General features: G+C 43.8%; 1 protein-coding gene across 4 annotated transcripts in view; it reads left to right on the top strand.

The window, feature by feature from the left end:
- FAXC (failed axon connections homolog, metaxin like GST domain containing) overlaps positions 1 to 27,330 on the top strand; it is a 74,788-nt gene that overhangs the window by 15,918 nt on the left and 31,540 nt on the right. For all 4 annotated transcript variants that reach the window (XM_043439163.1, XM_043439161.1, XM_043439162.1 and 1 more), the window contains 2 exons: positions 419 to 615; positions 10,413 to 10,636. In XM_043439163.1, coding sequence (XP_043295098.1) covers positions 419 to 615; positions 10,413 to 10,636 — 421 coding nt within the window. The remainder of the gene's footprint in view (positions 1 to 418; positions 616 to 10,412; positions 10,637 to 27,330) is intronic.

Genomic DNA, 27,330 nt, shown 5'->3' with positions numbered 1-27,330 from the left:
AAAGAATCTGCCTGCAATGTGGGAGACCTGGGTTCGATCCCTGGGTTGGGAAGATCCCCTGGAGAAGGGCATGGCAACCCACTTCAGTATTCTGGCCTGGAGAATCACCATGGACAGAGGATCTGGCCGGCTACAGTCCGTAGGGTCGCAGAGTTGGACACACAACTGAGCGACTAAGCACACACAAGCCAGAACCCATGATAAAATGTATGGGAGTAAAGTAATATTTTCATGTGAGATAAACCTTTTTTTTCCCCGAGATTAACTGTTTATCCCCTTAAGAGTTTTTAATGCTGATTTCATTCACTTGAGTAGTGCAGTCGCTATCAAATATACTGTTGGAATGTTTGTTTCTGTTAACCATACAGTGAAGTTTAAATAAAACTTTGCTTTTCTCTTTACAATTTACTCTGCTTAGAATTATTTTGGTGGAAAACTCTCTGCTCAAGGGAAAATGCCTTGGATTGAATATAATCATGAAAAAGTTTCCGGGACAGAATTCATAATTGACTTTCTGGAAGAGAAACTTGGAGTGAATTTAAACAAAAACCTTGGTCCTCATGAACGAGCCATCTCCAGGGCAGTGACTAAGATGGTGGAGGAGCATTTCTACTGGTGAGTCCCCCCGGGTGCCTGGGCGGGTGTCCAGGGCATGCCCCCTGTCCTGTGAAGCAAGCCAAGTTGTTTCACATTTCAGCTCCCCCTCCCCCACCACTGCACCTTCTCCAAAGTGTCCTACATTCTGACTGACTTAGGGGCCAAAACTATGACTGTTAGGTCCCTAGGTATCTAGAGCAGAATTGACATTTTCTGTTGAGGCCCAGCTAGTACATATGTTAGGCTTTTTGAACTACATTTGTCTGTGGCCACTACTTAATTCTGCGGTTTTAGTGCAAAAGCAGCCATAGATGATACACACATGAATAAACATCACTGTGTTTAAATAAAGCAACAAAAGCACTGACATTTGAATTTCATTTAATATAAAGTACTGTTCTTTTGATTTTTCCCCCCTCAACCATTTATAAATATGAAAACTTCTTAGCCCTTGGGCTATAGTTCCTTACCCACAATCTAGGTCACTGAAATGAGGGAGATAGACTGGGCTTTTTACAAATACAAACTGCTGAATTAATGTTGCATCAGATACTCAGAGGAGGGAACAGAAGACTAAGGCAGATAGAAGTCTCTGGTGAAATAAATTATGCAAGCTTTGGCAGAGTATTGTCAGTTTTCCCTGTATGACAAGCGCTTCTCCATGATCCAGAAGTAAAGATTACTACTGTTTTCTGAGTACCTTTGCCTTGATTGGCTGACTCCTAGCTTGTACTTTGTCCTGATTGGCTGACTCCTAGCTTGTACTTTGCCCTGATTGGCTGACTTCCAGCCCATATCCCCTGGGTTTGAAGCATTGCACACACTATGTTAGGTGCCCTGTTTTGCAGATGGTATGCTGCTGTGACATTGCGTGAGTTAGGCAGACTTGGTTCTTCTTGATTTACAATCTCATTGAAATGTGGGTTTTTTTTTTTTTTTTCCATTTATCTTCTGGAGTTTTAGCCTTTCTGTACACTCCAATAGGTAAGAAGTATTTTTTCCCTCATTTCTGCACTTTATCTTGTTCCAATGATTTAATAAAGAATTGCTGAGTCCACTCTTTCTGGGCATTAATTGTTACTCCTAGGTCACTGCTCACTGAGTAGCTTTCACGTCTTCCACTGAGAGATACATTCAATGTGGGGTTGACTATAGAAAGTTCTTTGCCATCACATTCCTATTTCATACATTCAGCTCTTTCTAAATGGAAAACTTGTCTCTTGAATTTTGTACCTTCTGCTTTTTTTCTTATTCTTTTTCCGCTTTCAGTTCTTGCCCACTTTATTCTAGGACTGACCTGGAGCATCACTTTCTTCTCTGTCTCGCTGCAGAGTTGAAGGGGGTGGGAGGAAGGAGCGAGTCAGGCAGAGTGGCGGCAGGGGTGCAGATCAGTGTGGGAATGATCACAGACTCCGTGTGGCCTGTTCTTTACAATACTTGTGGAGAACTGCTGGCCCTTCCCTCTCAAAGAGTGCAGGGGTTGCAGCGTGGACCGAAATGCGTGAGTGCAGGTGACACTCAGCCTCAGGGAAAAGCCCTTGGGGGACAGAGTCATCTCACTTGCTCGCTGGGGGTTACAGGTCCCGCTCTGCAGTGATCCGGAAAATGAAGAAGCAGCCTAGGGCCATCCAGGCTCTCTGAGCCTTCCCTTGCTGAGCCGCCCCCCACCCCCCACCCCCAAGTGCTACTTCATTTGATGGATGGGCCCATTAATATGGAGAGCTAGCACTTTTTCAGCTGCCTGAAAAGCTGAAAGCCTTACAGTTAAGTTGGTACATTTGCGACACTCTTTGATTTCTGTGTGTGCTAAGTGTGCGTGCGTAAAATTTATATTCAGCTTAGAAAGACTTTGATCCAGCAAGATTTCCAAGTACCACCTGTCACTGCTTCTTGCTCTGGGTATTAGTGACGTGTTATATATGTTTACTCCCTGATAGAAGTTCATCTTCTGTTCTTCCCTTCTCTTTTTTCCTCCTGATGTGATGAGGGGGCAGGGTGTGGTGGAGAGGGCTGGGAGGGAGCCTTGGGAGGTGGTACTCCAGTGGGTGAGAATCTGAATTTTACAGATCACACACCCCCAAGTGCTTGGGAAGTTGCAAAGGTCATATGTAGATTCTTCTCTTCTTAATTAAAAAATAGTAATTTTTCATTAGGACTTTAAAGTTTTTTTATTTTTTGAGTGTGCTCGTTGCTGTGTGGGTTTTTCTCTAGTTGTTAGCGGGGGCTACTCTTGCTTGAGGTGTGTGGGCTTCTCATTGTTGTGGTTCCTCTTGTGGCGCACGGGCTCTAGGTTGCAAGGGCTTCAGTAGTTGCAGTTCCCAGGCTCCAGAGCATAGGCTCGATAGTTGGGACATGAGGGTTTAGTTGCTCTGTGGCATGTGGGATCTTCCTGGATCAAGAATCAAACCCGTGTCTCCCGCACCCACACGTGAACTCTTTACCACTGAGCCACCAAGAAATCTCTTAATTAGTATTTTTAAATTAAAATACAAATAGCTTACTTTTTGGGGTTAGCTACTGTTTCTCATTTGTGTCTCCTCAAGCATTAATTTGAGAAATGAATAGTGAAGGTGGGAGGTGAAGTCTTGATGGAGATACAAATATCCAGTGACCTTTACAAAAAAAAAAAAAAAAAAAATTCTAGTTCCTCCAATTTCTTTTAGTCTTCAGTAGCAGAAGGAAAAACAAACTTTCTCTGTTTAAGTTTCCAAACCTTTAGCTAACTTCTTGCTTTGGGGAGATCCTGAACAGCCTTTCTTGAGAGCTCTAAATCCCGACACCCACCCCCTCTACCCGGCGCAATCCATGGTAAGAAAATGCATGCGTGTGGAAACCGAGGGCCAGCATAGGGAACTGACCACAGTATGTAGGAAAATATTACAAGTATGAGCTTTCCGTGAGATCTTGTTGAATTTTCACCATCGATGAGCTCTGAAGTTGTGTTTATACTTACAGAAGTGTAACAGGGAGAATTAATTATTTGATTCAATTGATTCAGTTATCTGGAGTTTTCAGATATGTCTGTCTTGCTCTGAAACTTTAAAAATACTCTGCTTCAGATAACGATTTTCTGGAAACAAAGACTCCTGTCATTATATAATGAAAACTTGATCTAACATCATATGATTCTGAAGCTCTGAATTAGGTCTGTACAAAAAGCACACTCAGCTATAAAGTAGTTTTTTCTTGCACTTGAAACCCATACAATTATATCCCACTTGCATTATAAATGCTATTATTGAAGATGAAGGAGACAGGTTTTTTTTATCCCCTTTATTTCACTGGATGCTGAAGTTAAGTGCAGGGAAGCCAGAATAAAGCAAAGTCTGAGAGACTTGGGGTCAGATTACTGGAATGAAATTGTTTTGATAACAGATGCTATAGTGGCTTCTAGGTGACAGACTGTCCCCTTGTGGACACTACTGTGTGTGTGTGTGTGTGTGTGTGTGTGTGTGTGTGTGTGTGTTAGCAGCTCAGCTGTGTCCAGCTCTTTGCAACCCTATGGACTGTAGCCCACCAGGCTCCTCTGTTCATGGAATTCTCCAGGCAAGAGTACTGGAGTGGGTTGCCATTTCCTTCTCCAGGGGATCTTCCCAACCCAGGTAATGACCCGGGATCTCCCATATTGCGGGCAGATTCTTTACCTTCTGAGTCACCAGGAGTGTCTTAAGCTTTTCTAATCTCAATGGTGTCGGGTACCATTGTCAAACTCCCTTATAGTCATAACAGTTTCACCCATAAAAATATAGATGTTAGAAAAGATGATTCAAATCACTTCTAGGTTGGCTATAATTAATTTTTTTTGATGCGGATTATTTTTTAAAGTCTTTATTGAATTTTTTGCAATATTTTTTTCTGTTTTATGTTGTTTTTTTTTCCCCCCTCGAGGCATGTGGCATCTTAGTTCCCTGACCAGTGATCAAACCTGCACCCCCTGAATTGGAAGGTCAAATTTTGATCACTGGACCGCCAAGGAAGTCCCATTTTTTTAAATTTTGAGTTTGACTTTTGGTGAGTGGGAGAGATGGGATGCTTTAATAAAAGGACTTACCCGAGATTTTCTCTAAAAGCCGGGAGACTCTCTCTCCTTGATTACAACTCGATTGAAGTGGTCCCGTCTCCTTTCTGTTTTGTATGCCTACCCCCGGTCTTAGATGCAGTGAGGGCCCCGTTCAGAGAGGCATTTCCAATACTGTGAAAGGTGGTGAAATTACCAAGCGCGCTGTGTGCTCCGGCACCCTAGAGCATCTGGATTACAAGTGAAAGGTGGCGAGGAGGCGGTGATGTGACCAGGAACAGGGCGTTCTCATGGTTGGAGAGGCCACGTGCTGAGAACACTCAGCAAACAGTAGGTTTGCAGTTTCTCCCGTATGCGCTCATGGTCATTTCGGCCACAGCCCAGGCTTCATGGGAAGTTATAATGAGAGATATCTTTATTAAAGCATCAGAGATCTACTTTTCTTTCCTTCCTAGCTCCTTTAAAAATGTTTCAGCAGGGTTTACTCTTCAGTGCTAAGATCATCGATAGTGGGGAAAAAAAAAAAAACAAACCTCTTTGACCTCATTTTGTAGGAGAGACCAGATATGTCAGTTGTGATATATTAAAAAAAAAATGAGTATCAACTTCCTGACAGAGGCTCTCAGAATGAGAAATTATTTTAATTGCCCAGCCTGGTCCAGTTTCCACATTGGCCCTCCCCATCCTCTCTGGTTTATTTCACAGTCCCCTGGGTAGTGGCCTCTTCCCAGCAGAGAGTGAAGAGGCAGATCCCAGAAGCAGAACGGGGGCAGCCCTTCCTTCCTCATTTTCCACAGGCCTCTCTCTTTCCATTTTCCTACGTAAATATTGTCAGCTTTTAGACACACTCCACTGCAGCAGCTGGCTCAGAACTTTTCATTCAGTCAACAGTTCACCCTTTCAGCAGAGTTCCGGGATGAATGACCCCCAGGGGCTGGATGACAGGGAAGGCAAGGTGCCTGTCCTCCGTTGGCCCACAGGAGAGGGTGCATCCAGCCTGCAGAGCCAAGCAGCGCTGGGGGAGAGTCTGAAGAGCATCTGCTGGAGCGCTGTGACGCAGGCTTCCGGAGGAGATGATGTCAAGCAGAATCTAGGGCCAGTCAGAGTGGTGGGGGAAGGGATCGGCTGAGAGGATAAGATGAGGCTATCAGGCAGAGGGGGCAGCAGTCTGCAAAAGTTTAGAGGCCAGAAGGAGGTAGTCGGGCAGGCATGTATAATTCTGTGGGGAGGCAGTGCCAGCTTTGGGGCCAGGCTGTGGTGGGGGGGTGGGGGTGGGATGGGGGAGGCTGAGGTGCCAGGTGAAGCAGCTATGGGGAGCGAATGCATGACTCTGAGAAGCAGTGTGATACCGTGGAATTTGTGTTTTAGGAAGCTTTTTGTGGCTGACTAGGGGGAAATGGATTTCTAGAAGTCCTTGAGGGGCCGTTGGGAGACCTGTGAGGCGGCCACCATCCTCAGGGCTGGGCAGTGATGCAGCCGGAGTGATAGTGTCAGTCGAATTGGTGACAAAGCCGCAGGGTGACCGGCTGTCAGGAGGGAGGGGTGGGGAGCGGTGAAGAGGACCTTCCGGGATTCCTTCTGGTTTAGGTGCAGAGTAGCAGATTTTCGAGGAAGAAAGAGGATGAATCCAACTTTGGAAATGTGGGTTTGAGTGCCCGAGGCTCCCTCAGTGTGTCTGCGGATCTCGGGACAGAGGTCTCGTGGGCTGTGATATGGAGTTGGGAGTCCTCACTTTGAAATCATGAATGTGAAACATAGGTCACCCCATGAGTGAGGTGTAAGAAGGTAGAAGGGATAAAGATAAAAACCTTGGCAACATGTAAGAGATGAGAGGAAAACTGGTAGAGACGTAAGCCGAGGGAGAATTCTAAGAAAGAGGCTGATAGTATTGGATGCTGCAAAGAGTTCAAGAAAGATAAAGATGAAAAGAAAATGTATTTGAACTTTGCAACAGGAAGGGATTGTTGACTTGGACGAGAGTGATTCCGGTGGAGCGGTGGGTGTGGCAGTCCTTTTCACGTGGAGATGTTCAGGAAGCTTTCATGTGGGCGGGTGTGGACTTGGGGTTGTCAGGATGTGGCAGCATGTGTGAGGGATGTCTTTGATCTGTAGAAATTGACTTAGGGACCCTTGAAGCGCGCATTTTCATTGACATTGCAGTTTATACCCACTTCACAGGACTTGGCCATGGAAGAGCCTGCGTGGCTCTTATTTGCTTCTCTTCCCTGATACTGGTCTACAGTTTGGGGCCAGGGAGAGAGAGGAAGGAAAATGAGAGCAGGGTGGGGAAGAGAAGGACAGAGGGCCAGTGTCTGAGGTTACTTTCAGCTGCCACATTCTGAATCAACCCAGTGTCTCTCCTGTGCCCTGCGTCTGACCTGCTGATGCACGGGGAGAACCTTCCACCACAGCCTGGGGCTGGGGATGGCGTGTGTTTCTCTGCCCTGCTCAGCTGTGTGGCCCAGACAACAGCCGCTTCTTCTGTCCCTACGGCTCCGCTAACTCATTGGTCTTCTCAGACTCTTCCCGCTGCGGCCGCCTCATCCTCGGCGCACACCCTCATCTCCTGCTCTCAGAGGAGACCGAGTCCGTGGGGCGGAAACTGGGCACCTCCTTGCAGCCCCTCGCTTCTCCGTTTCACAGAGAGTGGTGTCCCTCCTTCTCTCCATGCGGGCCCTTCCCGCCTGGCCCTCTGGTCTTCTCACTTGCCTTGGAACTAGGCTTCCCTCGAACCACTCCTTATCCTAGAAACTTTCTTAGGCAACCTCAGCTCCTCTCGCCTCATTGAAACTGCCACCACCCTGCCCCTGCCCGTAGAACCTAAACCTTCGGGATCCTCCCTTGCAGGTTTTATGGAACTTTCAAATGCAACAGGTTAACTCGTCTTTCATCACCTAAGTCTGTCCAGTCCATGTGTGCCAGGACTGGTTACCATCCACTCCAACCCTCAGCCTGGGAGATGGCATCCTCCATCATGTCTCTACTTCCAGTCCTTTCTTCACCTTGCCATGCATCTGATTATGTGTCTTGTCTGCTTAAAACCTTTTGGTGGTTAAACCTGGCTTTCAAAATAAGTCTTAGTCCCTTAGTAGCAGGCGCATCTTGACCCAGTCCTTGCCCATCCTTCTGGCTTCAACGCTTCCAGGCTCCCCCAGGCATCCCAGGCCCCAGCTGCCCATCCGGAAGTTCTTGCCGTTCATGGAGCAGCTGGGACTCTCCCGCACACGCCTCTGCCTCTGCTGCCTGGTGAACGGCTGCTCATTCTTCTAGATCGGTTGTGCTTGTGATCAAACCCATGTGATTTGTCTACAAAGAATGAATCCTCTTTCACACCAACCTATCTGCTTAGAGCCACCCCACTCCTCATTTTTACGCTTCAGATGCTTCCTGGATGCTGTTATTACCTGGTCGTGCTTAACTTAGGGTAATTTAGTTTTATTTTCACATCACTGACTTCCAGAATAATCAAGGATGGAACTGGCCTTTTTACTATGAATTTAGGTCTAGTATAGTTATTACTAGAATCAGAGTGCTGATTAGTGGAATGTGAAAAGTGACACCCTGATTATTGCAGGTATAAAAGGAACAACTAGAAAAGCATTTTATTTGCACATTTATAAAAAACATGCGAGAATAAATGAAATCTTTTATATCAGAAGTTTTATTGACTCTCTACATATTAATTAGTTACCATTGCAGTGTACTTTTTCCTCTTTTCAGTCAAAATTTCTTGCCTCCTCAACAGTTTATTTTGAGATCCTTACTAAAAGAGGTGCACAAATCTTTCTAACAAGATTTGTAAGCACCTTTTAAAAAGCTAATAAAAAAGAGTTATAGTTGTAGAATAGAGTATGTTGATATTGGTTGTGAGACTTTTCAGTGAAAATCAGGAAGACTTTAAAAAATTAGAGAAATCTGTTTTTTTCCCCCTTCTTTTCATACTTTAAAGAATAGAACTGTATAAAATGATCAAAATATCAGGGTCTTATTCTCTGCTTTTGTTTCTTTTTCTTGAGATAGAAAGTAGCTACAATTAGCTATCATCCCTTGTATCATCCCTTCTCTCTGTAAAAAGTATTTTCACTCCTCTGATGTTTTCCAAGTGGCCGTTACTGTATCCAGTGCAGCTTTTACTGCTCACTGCAAGGAAGAGCTAAAATATCTTCCGTCTCTACGCCCACAGCTATGTTTTTCTTAGCCTCCAGTAGGAAAACCTTTTAATTTCTATCTTCCAACACTATGAACCATAAGAACAGTCTGGCGATCACCCCAGGTTCAGAGAACAAAATCAGCAAAGGCCTGAGTGTTGCAGCCAGCACACCCCACGAGCAGCTGTTAACCGCTTAGCGTCCACACGGGTCACACAGGAGCTTCTGACTTTTTGCCACAACCATCACCCCGTCGGGAAGAATGAGCCAGCCAAGTTCCTTTGGTATTTCTATTCACTCTAGGGTCCTGGAGAACAAACTGAAGCTGCCTTTCTGGAGAAAGAATCATTTGTATACTATTTATAATTTATATAGTTCATAGTAAACATGGACAGCTATAACTATTCCGTGAAAGTGAAAGTGTTAGTCGCTCAGTTGTGTCTGACTTTTTTTGCGACCCCATGAACTGTAGCCCACCAGCCTCCTCTGTCCATGGAATTCTCCAGGAGAGAATACTGGAGTGGGTAGCCATTCTCTTCTCCAGGGGATATTCCCAACCCAGAATCAAGCCTGGGTCTCCTGCATTGCAGGCAGATTCTTTAGCATCTGAGCCACCAGAGATTCTGTCAAAAAGGCAAAAAAATTTCTTTTTGGAAAAAAAAATCCTTCTATATCAGGAAATATAAAATGTATACACAAAGTGTATAAGACAAAAAACGTGCAGCTTAATTAATCAACATAGAGCATAGAGAAGAATGAAATAATGCCATTTGCAAGAACATGGATGGACCTAGAGATTATCATACTAAGTAAAGTAAGCCAGGCAAAGACAAGTATCATATGATATTACTTATGTGTGAAATCTAAAATAATGATACAAATGAATTTATTTACAAAGCAGAAATGGACTCACAGACATAGAAAACAAACTTATGATTACCATAGGCGGGGGCGGGGGGAACAAATTAGGAGTTTGGGATAAAAATATATATACTTCTATATGTAAAATAGATAATCAACAAGGACCTACTGTATAGCACAGGGAATTATATTCAATATCTTCTAATTACCTATCATGGAAGAGAATGTAAAAAAGAATATAAATATGTGTGTATATATATGTGTGTCTGAATTACTTTGCTGTACACGTAAAACTAGCACAATATTGTACATCAACTATAATTCAATAAAAATTAAAAACACAGAGCGGAGGCTTGTGTAACCATCACTTTGATCAAAAAAGAATGAAACCAGCACCCCAGTCACTGCCACCTCCTTCCCATTGCCACTTCCCCCACCCACCCACATAGGTACTCACTGTCCTGCCTAAAACCCTTTTAAAGTGGGTTTCTGCTTGCTTTCTGTGGGGCTGCCTGAGAGAGAGCAGAAGCACGGCCTTGGGGGGCTGGGGGTCTCCGGGCAGGTTCAGAGGAGGCTTGGTGGATGGTAGCGTGGCAAGCTATCTGACCCTAGGTGCAGGCATGGACTTGAGTCTGTTGTAGCATCTGCCATGCAGACCGCTCTTGGTAAAAGCTGCAATGATTCAGTCCTCTAGCCTGAGCTAAATTCCCAGCCCCTCCCTGGAAATTGAGTCTGCGGACCTGTATGTATCTAACGCACAGTAGTAACTTCTTTCCACGCAATTCCAGGACCTTAGCTTATTGCCAGTGGGTGGACAATCTCAATGAGACCCGGAAGATGCTCTCTCTTAGTGGTGGCGGTCCCTTCAGTAACCTGCTGAGGTGGGTCGTGTGCCACATAACGAAAGGAATCGTGAAACGCGAGATGCATGGCCACGGCATTGGCCGCTTCTCCGAGGAGGAGATTTACATGCTGATGGAGAAGGACATGCGGTCTTTAGCAGGGCTTCTGGGTAACGTACCACACCTTCTATTCTGTATTTTCTGTCCTTACTTTTTGCATGATTAGTAAAGCACTGCTAGTTTACTGCTTTAAAGCTTTATTTTGGTTGATTTCTTTGCTTCTACATGTAGGTTGCAGTCCCACCTTTTAACCAAGTCCCCTAATTTTCAGGAACATGTGTCTCTCTTCTGAATCACTAGAGGGTGAGTGTTTCTAGTGTGGTGAAGCTCCCGGGTGAAGAGAACGTAGAACGTGGCATAGCATTACCAGCTGGCTGTAAGTGGTGATATTTCTGAATGTGTTGTGAGCCAAGGAGGAATTTGAGCAAGGAAGCTCTTCTATTTATAAATGGGTCAGGGTGAAAGGCTATTTATAGACACATCTGCTCAGAAGATTTGACTGGGTACTGTTGACCTCCAGCTAGGAGAGATGCCAACCCAGCCCGAGTGAATGAGCGACATTTGACATTTTCTCACGTCTTTCATTTCCCTTTGTAATCTGAGTCTTCTTCTTATTAGCGTGTTTGCGCTCTTCTGATTTTGTATTTACTGCACCCAGTGGGTTTAACTGGGCTTGGGAAGCCTCTCAAAGAGAAACACCAAGGGGCCTTTCTCCATGGGTGTGTGACGATGCTCAGTCGAGTGACCCACCCTTGCTCACCTGGTTGGCTGGTGGCTGGGCTGATGTGACATTGTTCTGAGTGAAGCTTGAGCCTTAGCTCTGAGAGTTCACAAACAGATCTTTTGAATTCAGCTTCGATGTGTGAAATAATGGCCTCTCCTGGGGACAGCTCGTGTATACGGAGCCAAGGTCACAGGACCTAGTCCTTCGGAGCTGCCGATTTTGTCCAGCGACTGTGGTTTTCCTTGGTCCTCTCTTGGTACCCTCATCTCTGTTCTGGAGCACATTAAGTACCTCACCTCCTCCAGGAAGTGGAGTTTCGGATTTGTTTTGTTCAAACCTACCTGGTACCCAGGAACTGGGGGCTGTTCTGTTCAGTGACCCACTCTGACTAGCTCCTTCCTGCTCCTCGCCACAGATGCTTACTGGACCTGGAATCCTCCCTGGAACCTGCAGAGGGAGATCCCAACAGCACACCCAGGTCTTGGCCAGCTTTGTTGTGGGGGCAACAGCAAGGGGTGGGCGGGCTTGATGCGCTGGATTCCTGCTCTAAACACTCATTCCAAAGCCCCGCCTGGCTTGGAGGTTGATGCTGTCTGGACCCGCTGGGGCTTTGTCTCCGTGGGCCCAGGTGGGCCTGCCTGATGTAGGTATGAGTGGAATTTGCCTCCAGTTTGTCTCGTTCCTTTGGAAACTTAGTGCTGGACTCTGGGCCACACAGAAGCCAGTGCAGAGAGGACCATTTCTTCTCAGCAGTGACTCTATCTGCTCCTGGCTTCTTCCCCAGCTTTCACTGTAGGGAGCCCCGGAAAGCTAGAAGTTGAGCTTCCAAAGTGATGATAGTTCATCTCTAATGGTTTAACCGTGCTGGTTCCTTAACCAGAGTGGGGTGATCATCTCCCTTCTAGAGCATTTTTGGTTGGGGAACTTGGGATCAGGGTGATAGTCATAGCGAGGATAACACCAGTGTCTCTCCCGTGTTTGACTTCTCCCCACTGCTGGTGAGATGGGAGGCAGTTGCATCACTGATGGCTGGGCTGGATCCCTGGCACGTGTCACAATGGCATTCTGAGTCCAGATGAGTTTCTAGGATGAGAAACTGAGTGGGTTATTTGAAAAGCTAAAGTTTGCTAAAGTCTATTCTGAATAGGGGTCCAGGGAGCAGTCTGGCTTTGATTTCTATTGTAAGAGAAGCACATTTTCTGTGTCTGGGGAAGAAGAGGCTGTCTGGCTGAGCATCATAATTTTCTTACTAAATGAGGCAGAAAGCATCTACTTTTCCCTTCACCCAGGATATAGCTTACTTATAATATCCAGCTATTTTATGATGTTGCTCTTGGAGGTTGAGGGCAGCATGGACTATAGAGTCTCATCATTGAAGTCAGTTTCCTGGGCTTTGTGAGTTGAAGTCATACTCATCCTTAGGAGGCTGGCTTCCAACAAGGAGATGTGTTAAAACTCCAGGCTGAAGTGCACAAGTACTTGAGGAGAAAAGGTCTCTTTCTTTTTTAGGAGCTGCTATTGAAAGAGCCCTGCTTCCCTGCTAGCTCAGTAGTAAAGAATGTGCCTGCCAATGCAGAAGATGCGAGTTTGATCCCTGGTTCAGAAAAATCCCCTGGAGAAGGAAATGGCTACCCACTCCAGTCATTTTTGCCTGGGAAATCCCATGGACAGAGGAGCCTTGCTGACTACAGTCCATGGCATTGTGAAAGAGTCAGACAGGACTTAGCGACTAAACAACAACAACAACAGTGGAAAGAGCCAAATAATAAAGTGGAATTTGTAAATGAAAGTGAGAAAAACAAGCTGGTTTCCAGCCAACTATACTAGACTAAAGTGAAAATGAAATGCACGTTTCCCTCCTGATCTGAGGCTTTATTGATTCATGAAAATGACTCTGGGAGTCTTTACTTTTCAGAGTCCTTGTTGCCATTGGGTTGGCACATGTCAAAAAGTCAGATCTATTGGTTATTTTAATAAACATCAGTGTGTAATCTTGGCTAGTTAATAAAGAGTAATGGGATGTAAAGTAGTTCTTTGTTTCAAAGGAAGCAAAATGAGTCTTGTCATGTATATGCTTTGGTCACTCTTATCAGCTCGTAGAGTTACAATGTGGTATAGTTTTTCAAAATGATTGTATTTTGCTGTTGAACTAAAAAAATAAAATCATTTAAAATTTGTTTATTTTTCAATTTGTAAATAACTTTGCTTTTCAAATATATAGATATTCAACTGATCACTTAGTTCTTAGATAAATAACATATGAAAGTGCAAGTTGCTCAGTCGTGTCTGACTCTTTGTGACCCCATGGACTGTAGTCTGTGGAATTCTTCAGGCCAGAATACTGGAGTGGGTAGCCTTTCCCTTCTCCAGGGGATCTTCCCAACCCAGGGATCGAACCCAGGTCTCCCGCATTGCAGGTGGATTCTTTACCAGCTGAGCCATAAGGAAAGCCCAAGAATACTGGAGTAGGTAGCCTATCCCTTCTCTGGCAGGTCTTCCCAACCCAGGAATCAAACCAGGGTCTCCTGCATTGCAGGCGAATTCTTTACCAACTGAGCTATCAGGGAAGCCCATAAATAATATATGGAAGATTAATAGTATATAGGCTTTGTGACTAGTAATAGAAAAATCTCTAACTCATTTTTAACCTGAAGTACCTTTGGGGTCCCATCTGTCCAGACTGAAAAGGCTTGCTATGGAGCAGAAGTGGTGATGTGGTATATTAATTCTGTATCCTGCAACTTCACCGAATTTACTGATGAGCTCTTGTAGTTTTCTGGTGGCATCTCTAGGATTTTGCACATATAGTATCATGTCATCTGCAAACAGTGACAGTTTTACTTCTTCCCTTCCAGTTTGGATTCCTTTTATTTCTTTTTCTTCTTCGATTGCTGTGGCTAGGACTTCCAATACTCTGTTGAGTAAAAATGGTAAGAGTGGTCATCCTTGCCTTTTTCCTGATCTTAGGGGAAATGTTTTCAGCTTTTCACTGTTGTGTATGATGTTAGCAATGCGTTTGTCACATATGGACTTTATTATAAGAGAACTGGTCTTAGAGTGTTGGGACTGCAGAGCAGGAAGCTGGGCTGGGTAAGAAATAGATTGGGGTGGGATCTGGTAGCTGCAGTACAAGAACTTCCCTCTTTGGGGAGTGTGCCTTAGGTTGTTGCCAGACTGCAGTTTTATAGTCCTTGTCTTGTGGTTCTCAAGCGCCTGATTGCAATATGAAGCTTTTGGAAAGCAGGTGGACCGGAACTAAGGAAAGTTGAAGCGGTGGCTCCTCATGTGCAGGCGTTGGGGGTGGATGAAGCTGGACCGAGTTTCTTCTCATGCGTCTGACTGCCCCTCAAGTTCAGGCTGGGGAAACAGTCTGCAGGATGGGGGTGTCGGTAGGTCATACTGTTATGGAAGGGGTCTTCAGGGAGCCATGTATTTATCTGATCATAATAAAGCAACACAGATGACTGAACTCTAGTGTTTCTTTGCTTTTGATTGGACCTTCATAGGCCCTGCATAGTGACGCAGCACTTATGGAAAAAGCAAATGAATAATTGGCAAATAGAGTTGGTTTGGGAGACATAATCATATTGGGGATAGAATAATAAGAATGCAATTTCAGTTATGAGGCTCAGCTGGGCACTGTTGATGGGCAATAGATACCTGCTGGATGAATGAAGGAGAAAAATGAATGAATGTCTGGAGACGTTTAGCAGCCAGCCAATGAGGCACTCCAGGATTTGTGGATCTGAGGGTACTTTCTGAGCAAAATTTGAAATTTGTGAATGCTTTTAAGAGGCAGGATCAGAAATAAGCCTGGGCTGTCTAGGTGGAAACTGAAAAATCCTGTGAAAGAATGTTCTTTTTAGCCACGGCTGGAGATCTTAGGTGGGAGAGTGTACTTGGAATGATTAGAATGCAGATGGAAGGGTAATGCCTTTGACTCAGGACTGCATGAGTCTGACTGTGGGAACATAGCTGCATTCAGCTCTTTGTAAGGGACTGTGGATGAGCTGGGGATATTTATTGATTTATTTTCGACTGTGCTGGGTCTTCCTTGCTGTGCTTGGGCTTTCTCTAGTTGTGACAAGTGGGAGCTACTCTTCCTTGCAATGCACGGGTATCTCACAGCAGTGGCTTCTCTTGTGGGCCACAGGCTCTAGAGTACAGGCTCTTCCTTAATTGTGGTGCAGAAGCTTAGTTGCTCCTCCGTGTGGAACCTTCCTTCACTGGCAGGCGGATTCTTTACTGCTGAGCCCCCAGGGAAACCGGGTCTGCCTGATTTCTGCGTCTGCAGTTCAACCAAGCCTGGACCCTATGTACTATGTTTAGGATATGTGATTGGCTGAATCCGTGGATGTGGAACCTGTGGATATGGAGAGTTGACTAAGGGACTTACTTGAGCATCTGCGGATTTTGGTATATGTGGGAATCCTGGAACTGATACCCTAAGGGACAACTGTAATTACTAGATAATTAAGCCTTTTGGGGTTTTTCCTAGAAAAAAAAATTAGAGAATTTTTATCTATAAAGAGGATTATAATGCTGAAACATTGATTATGATTGTTAATAGTATGGATTTTTTTTTGTCCAGAGTGCCTGGTTTTTGTTTGATATGGTAACAGGAAGCTTAAGTTACTAGGCACTCACCACTCTCTTTTTCTTCATCCTTATCTGCCCCCTTATGTTGTCAGCTTTCCCTTCTCTTAGGGCAGCTGGTTAACCATGACAGAACACGTATAAATTGGTTTATCCTTAGGTGGCTACTTATGGATCGTTTGTAAGTAATTTGCATTTTTCTCCAGAAAGAATGATGCATTTCATAAGTTCTCTTTGATCACAGGCATACCCAGCGAAATTGTTATTACTCAAAGGGTGCTCTGAAGAGCTAAGCAGAGAGCTGTAATGTCAGGGGACTGAAGATTGTGGTTTGCGAGAGAGCTCAGAACATTTAAAGGTTTTTTTTTTTTTTCAAGGATGCAAACTTAAGTGACAGCAAGGATAAAATCAACACTCAATTCATAATTTGCTTCTACATAAAAAGTTGAATTGAAATCTAAATTAAGTGCAAAGGTCAAAGAGAGCATTTCAGGATTTTTAAACAACTGAAGACTAACAGGAAAACTACCTGAACATTATTTTTGTATCAATTATGCAACGGCTGCTATGCTAGGCTCTTGGAAAACAAAGATGAATAATAATGGTATAATGGTGTCCACTTTCAGGAAGCTTATAGTATATTGGAGCTCATGTTTCTAGGCTGACAGTATCCTAGGATGTGAAAAATTTCCGCATGTGATCTTAGAATTCTGATTGTAATCTTTCAGAAATGAGGAGGCTAGGAAAAATGTCAGAAGATGGAGATAGGATATCATCCTTGTTTCCAAAAGGGGGAGAGAGGAAGTAAATTCTCATAACGAAATAAAACACTAGAATAGATTATTGAATAGATGGCTGGTTTTCTTGAAGGACTATTATTGGTTCATTGCGAATGTCATATCAAAAAGTGATTGCAGTCATCCCTCTGTATCCACTGGGAATTGGTTCCGGGACCTGCTATTAATACCAAAATCAGCGGATGCTCAAGCCCCATTGTTGGCCCTTTGTATCTGTGGGTTTCACATCAGCAAATTCAACCAGCCTCGGATCATATATGTGAACAGTGCATTTATTGAAAAAAATCGCATACAAGTCGACCTGCAGCAGTTAAAATTCATGTTGTTCAGGATCAGCTATTTTCTTGGCTTATTGGACCTACTGATTGGATAGACAATCTCTTGATTTCTTCAAACCATTGGAGACCATCTGTCATGATATGCTTGTGGAAGATGGCTCATTTTCAAAGGTGGCTTCATGGATGCCTATGGTACCACCAAGGTTTCTTGAGTGGTTTGTTGTGGGGGAGAGGGATCCCTTGATGGCTGGACTCTTTCTACCCTTTCTTCACTTAGATCAGCTCCTCTGTTACCTGTCTGTGTATTGGGAATCTGTTTCATTTTGTTTGATAGAGAACTTCCCCTACCAAAGAAGAAAGTTGGAAAGCCCCTGGATTAATTGGTGGTGGATGTGCGCTTGGTTGAGTATCTGTATTCTCACAGTACCCATTAATGGACTGGTATCCCCTGAATCTCCAGGGACGCTGCTCTTGTCTTTTCTCAGAGATCTATTGACAACTTCAAAGACACACTTAATGGTTTTTAAATGACTCCAGGTGGAAGGATAGCTAAAAATTGGATGGAAAAATCAGGAATCAAAGCTGTCAACAATAACAAGAAGAAACCCAGTAGGGATAAATGTCAAATTCTATACTTAGGACCCCAAATTGAATTGCACTGATACAGGGTGGGGAGAAATATATGAAAAAAGATATGAGGATTTTAGTTGACTTAATCTCAATATGTCACCAGCATAATAGACTCCCAAAGAAGCTAATAAAAACGTAGCCTGTTTAAACAAAGCATAATGTCTTGGATTAAGTTGTGTTCTCAAGGAAGCTTTTCTGGAACTTTCTCCCAGACTGTGTCAGGAGAACCTGTTCCCTGCTCCCAGGCCCCTGGTACTTTCTCCCCCAGAGCACTTCGTGTACTATCTCTGAATGGTAGGCTTGACTGTCTCCTCAGCTGGACTGGGTTCCAGGCCTGGTGGATGAGTTTCTGTCTCTAGAGACGAACAAGCCCCTGGCACATACGAGGCTTTCAGCAAGTGTTTGTTGAACAAAGGATGCAATACTCAGTTCTGAGGTCCATCTTTTAAAAAGAACGTGGCCAAACCCGGGTGCATCCAGAGAAGGGTGATTAGGAAGGTGGTTAGTCTCAAGATAATTTCCTCTGAGGAGGATAGTGGGCATAGATAGTCTGGAGAAGTGCAGATATAAGGGTCATAAACTAGTTTTTTTTCAGGTATTGACAGAGGGTGCCTTAGGTGTTGCTGCAGGTGATGGGCATGTTTGGGCAGAGGGGGACTGGGGTGTGTCTGAGGTGAAATGACGACAGGCGGCAGCTCAGGCTTTGACGGCACTGTAGAACAGACCCATCTAAAGTTGGGAGGGCTTGTGACAGAGAGGCGTGGTGGGATACAGTCCGTAGGGTTGCAAAGAGTCGGACATGCCTGAAGCGACACAGCGCGCACGCATGCACGCACACATCTTGTCACGTGGTCGGAGCCACTGTTCTTTAGTTGCTCCATGAGGGTGAGGACCACCATCCAGATAGCCGGGGAGTCTTTTCACAGGCAGTATGATGCTTAACTGGAAATTGTCTTTGGGGATCCTTTCGGTTCTGATGGTTTGATAATTTTGTATTCATTCTCTAGAGAAAAGAGCAGAGGCGGGTTTCCATGTTCTAAGACGAGGCAGATTTATTCACTTGTGCTCTGGTTCATCTCTTGGATTGAGGTTTATGTTTGGGCTGCCACTCATGGCTTCCAGAGGCTTTAAATGATCTGCCTTTGCTCTATGCCCCTTGTTTTTAAATCTACTTTTTGAACAAGGTTGATTTCCGATAAACCTGTCTTCTAATCTTCTACTTCTTTTGAAGTGATTTTTTACTCCAAGACTTTTGGACAGTAGCAAAGTTGTTTTTTGTTTTTTAAGAGAGCTTGGGAATAGGCTGTTTTAACAGCTGCTCATCCTACCCTGTTTAATTGCATCGTGTAAGCTGCCCTGCCTTCTCATGAAGCGTGCAGGCCGAGGCTGGGAGCATACCTCCGCATACGCAGCAGCCACACGCCTTGCCTCCCAGTGAGAGTGGCAGGGCAGAGTCTTCACAACTGGCAGCAGAAAAGGATGAGAAACATTAGGTTATATCTATGTACATATTAGCATATTTAGCATATGTTGAGTAACTGAACAGAGGGCAGAGGAGGAGAACAAAGACAGGAGTAATTATGCCTGTCAATCTAGCTCGAAAGAGAAAACCCACAGATAAAGAAGAAAATACTAGACGCTATAAGGTATATTCTGGAACCTCAAAGCAATGTTTCCTAATGTGGGTTCTAAGCTCTTTGCAAATTTCAGGGGCCTGTCTAGGACAGTGGTTCTCAGCCCTCATTGCTTATTAGGATCAGGGCTGGGAAAGTTATTTTTAAAATCCAGGAGGTGGTTCAAATATGTTTGTCATTTACTAGAGGGCAGAGAGAAGTGCTGGTGTGTGTTCTGGGAAGGGGCTGCATGAGGGAACCGTGTCTTAGTTAGGGTGACCCTGGTTGGGTCTGTCTGCATGGGCCTCGGCCCACTCCTTCCTTCTCTCCATGTCGCAGACCTACTACACAGACTGCAAGGGTTTTTTTTTGTGTGTGTGTGTGAATAAATTTTAGACACTATTTTTAACAGCATCCTGAAGATGTTGTAGTCTTACAACACCCATGGGAGTTAGTTATTTCACAGTTGAGAAAGCCCAGTGGGGGTCAGAGAGACTAGGGAGCCAATCTTGGGTTGTGCAGCTAATGACAATGCATTTCTTTTGCTCCAGGACAACTTCTGTACGTGTGCTTTGGTGGCTTGTTAAAGTCACCTGCAAGAATAGTAATAACTTGACCTGGAAACCATAAATTTTATTTTTACCTGGATTGATGGGGTTCCTGTGAAAACTTAAGCTTTGTAAAGATTCATACCAGAATCTGATCTGACTGAAGTAAAGTGATCCATGTACTCTGAAAGATCTTTACATATTATTCAGGAACTAAATTGCTGCAGCTTCTAATGGAGAGGGCCATTAGATCCAGTCCTCAGAGAGCAGCAGCTCTTCTCTTCAGGCATCACATCCATTCCAGGCTTCCAGAAGGAGGGCGCAATGGAGGCCTGGGGGGCCTGGCCACCTTCAATAGCCAGGGATTGGTGGGGCCAGGCCCTGCTCTTGTTAAAGTCTTTATATCCTTATGTGGCCTTGAGTTGTGGCTGATTTCTTTTTTAGTTTCATTGTTGCTATCTCAGTTGGTAAAAATGTCTTGATTATTAATGAAATAAAAAAGTTATTTAGCAGATTAAAATGAAATGCTAATCAGTGCTAAATTCTTAGAATCTTTATGGCTTATTTAGCAGCACACATTGGTTGATGTCATTCTGACAGAAGCAGTCTGTTTTTGCTTCATTCTGGGGGTCTTCTAATTGTTTTGTTCCCTGAGAAAAGTGACTTTGTGTTTAAATGTAGTGTGTGTGCGTGTCCAACTTTCTGTGGCCCCGTGGACTGTAGCCCACTAGGCTTCTCTGTCCATGGGATTTTCCAGGCGAGAATACTGGAGTGGGTTGCCATTTCCTATTCCAGAGGATCTTCCTGACCCAGGGATTGAACCTGTGTTTCTTGTGTCTCCTGCATTGGCAGGCAGATTCTTTACCACTAGTAAAGAATGGGAGTAAACACATGGGAGGCCCATGTGTTTAAATGTTTTGGGTTCCAATTCCTGAATGGTTAAAAGAAAAGAAAAATATTCACAAGATAATGCCATGCATACAGTAGGTCTTTAAATCCCACTCCATACTGAATATTTTGTAATAACCTATAAGCCTATAAGGGAAAAGTGTATATATATACACTGTATATATATAAAATATATATATATTTAATACTTTGATATACACCTGCTGGGGTCCTGCCGTCCTTCCGATTTCATTTCTTTTTTATTTATTTATTTTTTTATTGAAGGATAATTGCTTTACATAATTTTGTTGTTTTCTGTCAAACCTCAACATGAACCAGCCATAGGTATACATATGTCCCCTCCCTTTTGAACCTCCCTCCCGTCTCCCTCCTCATCCCCCCCACTCTGGGGTGATACAGAGCCCCTGTTTGAGTTTCCTGAGCCAGACAGCAAATTCCCCTTGGCTATCTATTTTACATATGGTAATGGAAGTTTCCATGTTACTCATTCCATACATCTCACCCTCTCCTCCCCTCTCCCCATGTCCGTAAGTCTATTCTCCAGTTTCATTTCCTAAACCTTGCCCATTCTGTGAAAACAACACTTGTCTTCTCTCTACTTCACAAACACACCATGCTTATCCTGACCTTGTGATACTTCTCTGTTTTCCCTGACTAGAATTCCCTTCTCCAGATTTGTGCGCCACTAGATCCTTCTTGGGGAAAAGGCAATGGCACCCCACTCCAGTACTCTTGCCTGGAAAATTCCATGGACGGAGGAGCCTGGTAGGCTGCAGTCCATGGGGTCGCTAAGAGCTGGACTCGACTGAGCGACTTCACTTCCACTTTTCACTTTCATGCACTGGAGAAGGAAATGGCAACCCACTCCAGTGTTCCTGCCTGGAGAATCCCAGGGACGGGGGAGCCTGGTGGGCTGCCGTCTATGGGGTCGCACAGAGTCGGACACGACTGAAGCGACTTAGCAGCAGCAGCTTCAGATCCTTCTTGACATTCATGTCTCTGGGTAACTATCACCTCCACAGAGAGGCCTTCCTTGACCAACAGTCTAACGTAACTGTCAGTCACCCTCTATCACATCACCTTACTTTAATTCTCTGCATTGCACGTATCACTGGCTAATGCTTTCTTTTTTGTTGATTGATTTGTTTATCATCTCTCCATGGGATGTAGACTCCATGAAATCTGTGACCTTGTCTATTCTGTTAGTCCCACGATTCCAAGTACCCAGAGCTGTGTCTTGCATATAATCAAAATAATATTAAGAGCTGACGTTTATGGAACATTTCCAGTGTGCTTAGGCAAATAGTAATACAATACATAGTACTTACCCTCATATGGTAATATATATACTTTTCTAATAATATACATGTGCATTTGAAAGGAAGTAAAAGTCACTCAGTCGTGTCCAACTCTGTGACCCCATGGACTGACTATACAGTCCATGGAATTCTCCAGTCCAGAATACTGGAGTGGGTAGTCTTTCCCTTCTCCAGGGGATCTTCCCAACCCAGGGATCAAACTAGGATCTCTCACATTGAAGGCGGATTCTTTACCAACTGAGCCACAAGGGAAGCCCCACATGTGTGTATACATTAATTATATAATATACAACATAATGTATTATACATGTGATGTATGTAGAACATGTAAAACACACAGAGAAGTAGAATAGTGTTTAATAGTCCAACGAATAGCTTTATAACCATCACCTCTATTTAATAGTTAATGTTTTGTCATAGTTACATCAACTGTTTTTTTCTTGATGTGGAAGTGTTTTAAGGTTACAGATATCATGACGTTTAACCTGTAAACACTTTTAAATGCTACGCTGATATTTTTCTCCTGGGGTCGGCAGCCTCCAGGATGCCCCAGTGATCCTTGCCTCCCAGGATTCATCCCCTCGGGTAACCCCCTTCCCTTGAGCACAGGCTGGACTTACTGCTTTGCTTCTGACAAACGGAATGTGGCAGAAGCAATGGGATGTCCCTTCTAAGATTAGGTTTTAAGAAAAATGGCAGCTTCTGTGTTGCACATCTTGTCTCTCCTGCCCTTGAACTTTCACTTGCTCTGATGGAAGCCTGCACCATTGTGAGCAGTGTGGTGGAGAGGCCCATGTGGCAGGAACTCATGGCCATGCTCCAGCAGGTGCTACATAGTCCTGTTAACAACCTCATGAGTGAGTTGGGAAGCATCTTCCCCCGGTCAAGCCTTGAGATAACTGCAGGCTGGCTGACATCTTTTTTTTTTCCCCAATATTTGGGATTTTTTTTTAAATTGAAGTACAGTTGATTTACAGTGCTGTGTTAATTTCTTCTGTATAACATAGTGACTCAGTTATACTTATATACACAGTCCTTTTTATATTCTTTTCCATTATAATGTATCCCAGGATATTGAATATAGCTGCCTGTGCTATACAGTAGGATCTGGTTGCTTATGCATTCTATTTGTAATAGTTTCCGTCTACTAACCTCAAAATCCCAGTCCATCCCTTCCGCACCTCTCCTCCCCCTTGACAACCACGAGTCTCTTTGCTGTATCTGTGAGCCTGTTTCTATTTTGTGTGTGTGTGTGTGTGTGTTAGTTGTTCAGTCATGTCTGACTCTTTGTGACCCTATTGACTGTAGCTTGCCAGTCTTCTCTGCTTCTGGAATTCTCCAGGCAAGAATACTGGAGTGGGTAGCCATTCCCTTCTCCGGGGGATCTTCCTGACCCAGGTCTCCCCCATTACAGGCAGATTTTTTTACTGTCTGAGCCACCAGGGAACCCCTATAGATGGGTTCATTTGTGGCATGTTTTAGATTCCACATGTAAGTGATATTGTATGGTCTTTGGCTTTCTCTTTCTGACTTGCTTCACCTAATGTGATAATTCTAGTTGCATCCCTGGCTGACATCTTCATTGCAGCCTGTGAAGGACCCTGAGCCAGAGGCACCCAGCGAAAGCTGCCTGGGTTCTTGACTCACAGAAACTGTGAGGTAATAAATATTTGGCCTTTTAAGCTGCTAAATTTTTGAGGAAATTTGTTGTGTAGCCATCAATAACAAACACACCTACATAGCCCCAGTCCCATTAATCCTAGTAGGAGCCTCTCTGAGCACGGCTGAACCGTGGAGGGTACAGCTGGGTTGTCAAGAGGAAAGAGTGCTTATCCTGCTGTGATGGGCAACAGGCATCAAATCTCTGTTGCCTTAAGTTATGTGGATAAAAGATTTTACACCTTTTGGAAGTGGAATCTTATCTTTCAGTCTCTTAATAAGTCTCTTAATAAGAGACACTTATTACTACTCATTCTGGTTTTAGTAGTGTTCTTGTCTTGGCTGTGAAGAAACCCAGATCTCTTCCGAGGTTATAGAGCTTGACGCACAGGAGGTTTCTGTCTCTGGATTCAGTGATCTTTGAGAAAGTGGTGTGCACGGGGGAGACAGTTGTGTGGGACATTCTTAACCATCTAGTGGTCAGGATACATGGACAAGAGGGTTCAGTAGGGGAGTAATAGATCTCCCACAGGGTAGGCACTAAAGAGTCAGTCCTATGCTTGAAAAGACTCAGCACACAGAATTCTGACCGAGCATACTCATGGGTGTATCATCTGAGAAGGAATCAGATCCCCGCCCCCGTTTTTTTTTTTTTTTGCCATTCCCAGACCAGGAATTGAACCCAGACCCCAGCAGGGAAAACACGGAGTTCTAATATTGGACTGCCGGAGAATTCCTCAGAAAGATGAGGTCATTAGCAGTTTGATTTCATCCCAAGGGACCTGTGCCTATTGTGTGAGTCAGGTCTACCACTCTGGCCAGATGCTAAACAGTTCTGGTGGTTAAAGATTTTCACCAATTTTTGGTGATTGCTCAGATGTTTGAGTGGAGAAGGAAATGGCAACGCATTCCAGTATTCTTACCTGGGAAATCCCTTGGATCGAGGAGCCTGGCTGGCTGTAGTCCATGGAGTTGCAAAGAGTCAGACACGACTTAGCAACTGAACAAATGCTTGAGAATGGTTGAAGATCCCGCATTCCAGCTGAGGTGAAACCTGGGGTCCATAACGTGAAGAAAAGCCCTCCAGGAATGTGGAGTCTGCTTGCAGGACCTTGATGGCCAAACACAAAACTTGCCATTAGAATTTGCTTCTGTTCACCTTTCTTAAAAGAAGGATAAGTTCCTTACAACAGGATTTGATTTTAAACTTCAACATGACATTGAATTCAGTCTGATGTGTTATTTTATTAACTAAATCATATTTGAGGGCAACCAGATAGTCTTTATTGAATAAAGGGAACAGCTGCCTCCTCTGTTGCCCAAATACAGAACAGCCAGGACAGAAATGAAATTAAGGAGAAAGCCTCTTGGGAAGTGATTTGACTTGGGGTGCTCTCTATTCTTTACCCTTAGAAGGTGTAGTTGGGAAAGTGAAACTGGGGAGATACATAGAGCTTTTATACTCCTCAAATCTCACTATTTCAGTTAAATGTCTAGTCAGGCCCAAAACCAGCAATATTGTAGCAACTTTAAGAAGAGAGATAAATAAGAAGGCCGATCATCAGTGAGTCAGTAACGCTGCGTCATTGTTAGAGATGTCAGCTATGGTTCTTGAAGATTTCCAGAAGCTGCTGTTTAATGATATTAAATTATAATAATAAGTAAGCTAAGCAAGTATTTGCCTTCTCCTGGGAAATGTTTTCCTACTCTAGATCTCCCATGTATGAAATTTTTCTACAACTGCTGCAATTCCTTTATCCCGCTTCCTTAAAATTACAATGTATGTGCATGAATGCTTTGAGTGTGGAGTTCAGAAGGTGTTCAGACACATTAATAGGAGGACTGAAGTTCAGAAGAGCAAGTGCAATCCTGTCTTATAGTGGAGAATGTATGTGCATCCTTGTTTGATTCACAGGGAGTTTTAAGAGCAGGGACATCAACAAAGAGAAGATTCGGAGGAAGAGGGGAGATGGCAGTTAGGGAAGGGGTCAAGATAATGCATGTACACTGAAAAAAATTTTCTTGTATGTCCCTCTAGAGAATTTTGTGGAAGATTATAGGAGTATCTAGTTGCCTTCCAGAATGCAATCTGAGGAGCGATTAAATTTAGGGGCTTCTTCTGGTGCCCCCCCCCCACTTAATTTTTTCCCAGAGTGTAAGGCAATTGGTGCAACTAGTAAATGTCAGAATGTTGCAAAAGGTAATAATTTTAATTCTGATATTTACTCATAAGGACTGTTAATAATCTCATATATAAGATAGCACCCCCTGCAGTTGAAAAAATCACACATTCAGTGATTTTAGAGTATGCTGGGAATATGAACAAGAGCTCTTTAAAGGCAGTGGCCTGCCCTGTTGTTTCTGACAAAGAGAAATCTGACCAGGAGTGTAAGAGAGACTAAAAGGTAGATTTCCTGCTGCTTTGCCCTCTGGGAGAGTCTCATGCAGAAAAAAAACTTCAAGTGTGTGTTCTTTGAAGGTTGGAAGGTTACTGGGATCTGTGCCATCCTTGGGGAAGGTACTCAAAATCTTTCTTTCTCAATAGTCCTTAAAGTCTTAGTTAATTGAGAGAGGAACAATTAGAAAAGGAATGGTATTGACATTGACTTCACTGGAATTATCTGTATATAAATCGTGTTGGTGCTCAAGTATAGGGGACACTAAGTAGGTGAAACATGTAATTATCATTTATTCTTAGACTAATAGAAAAATGAGTGCTTGAAAATCTTTTGACTATTAATCTTTAATTTCTCTCTAGACAATATTTTCCAGCATAGCCAGTCTTTTCTGCCACTTACAGCACTTGGAAATATAGCTAAATGGCAGAAATGGAACTGATAGTGGCCAGTAAAAGCTGGGAACAGAATTAGGAAGGGAGTAAGTAGATGTAATTCTGTGTTCATTTCTGTAGCTGCTTCCCAAACACTCTGTTCACTATCCCAAAATGATACGTGTGAAAACAAGTCATCAGTTTTTACCTAGAAGTATGTTAGTGGAGACTTAATTTTCCTAGGAATGGGTGCTGTGCAGAGTTATTATTTAGTGTCTACGTCATGTCTGACTCTGCAACTCCATGGACTGTAGCCTGCCAGAATCTTCTGTCCAGACAATCTTCTACTGGAGTGGGTTGCCATTTCCTTCTCCAGGGGATCTTCCCGACCCAGGGATCAAATACGCATCTCTTGCATCTCCAGCATTGGCAGATGGATTCTTTACCACTGAGCCACCAGAGAAGCCCTGCCATGTCGAGTAAATATGACCATTAATACTTTGTGTGCTTCCAGAGGAAAGAACTGGAATCAATGGCAGATGTCCCGAGGAGACATATTTTGTCTCAGTATAGGGAACTGACTAACCATTGAATTGCCTGCCTTGCCCAGGAAATGTTGGATAAGTTCCTGGAGGGCTTGGGTTTGGGAAATGTCTGGTCAGAAAGTGGGTGAAGGGATTTCTATACTGGGAGGAAAGTTGGACTGTTCTGCCCACAAATAGTACTTGTTCTATTATTGGTGATGAGTGTAAAATAATTGCGTATGTTAGAATAGCACCTTCTAGTTTGCAAAATGCTTTCACATTTTTACGTTTTAAAATCCTGACAGGAGTTCTCTATTCTAAGAGAGGACAGAGATCAAGCATACTTAAATCTACTTGCTGTTGTTCTTGTTTAGTTATTGAGTTGTGTCCAACTCTTTTGCGACCCCACAGACTGTAGCCTGCCAGGTTCCTCTGTC

Source organism: Cervus canadensis, chromosome 20, assembly GCF_019320065.1.
Source record: "Cervus canadensis isolate Bull #8, Minnesota chromosome 20, ASM1932006v1, whole genome shotgun sequence".
NCBI classification, from domain to species: Eukaryota; Metazoa; Chordata; class Mammalia; order Artiodactyla; family Cervidae; genus Cervus; species Cervus canadensis.
This window is presented reverse-complemented; position numbering and strand designations above follow the sequence as displayed.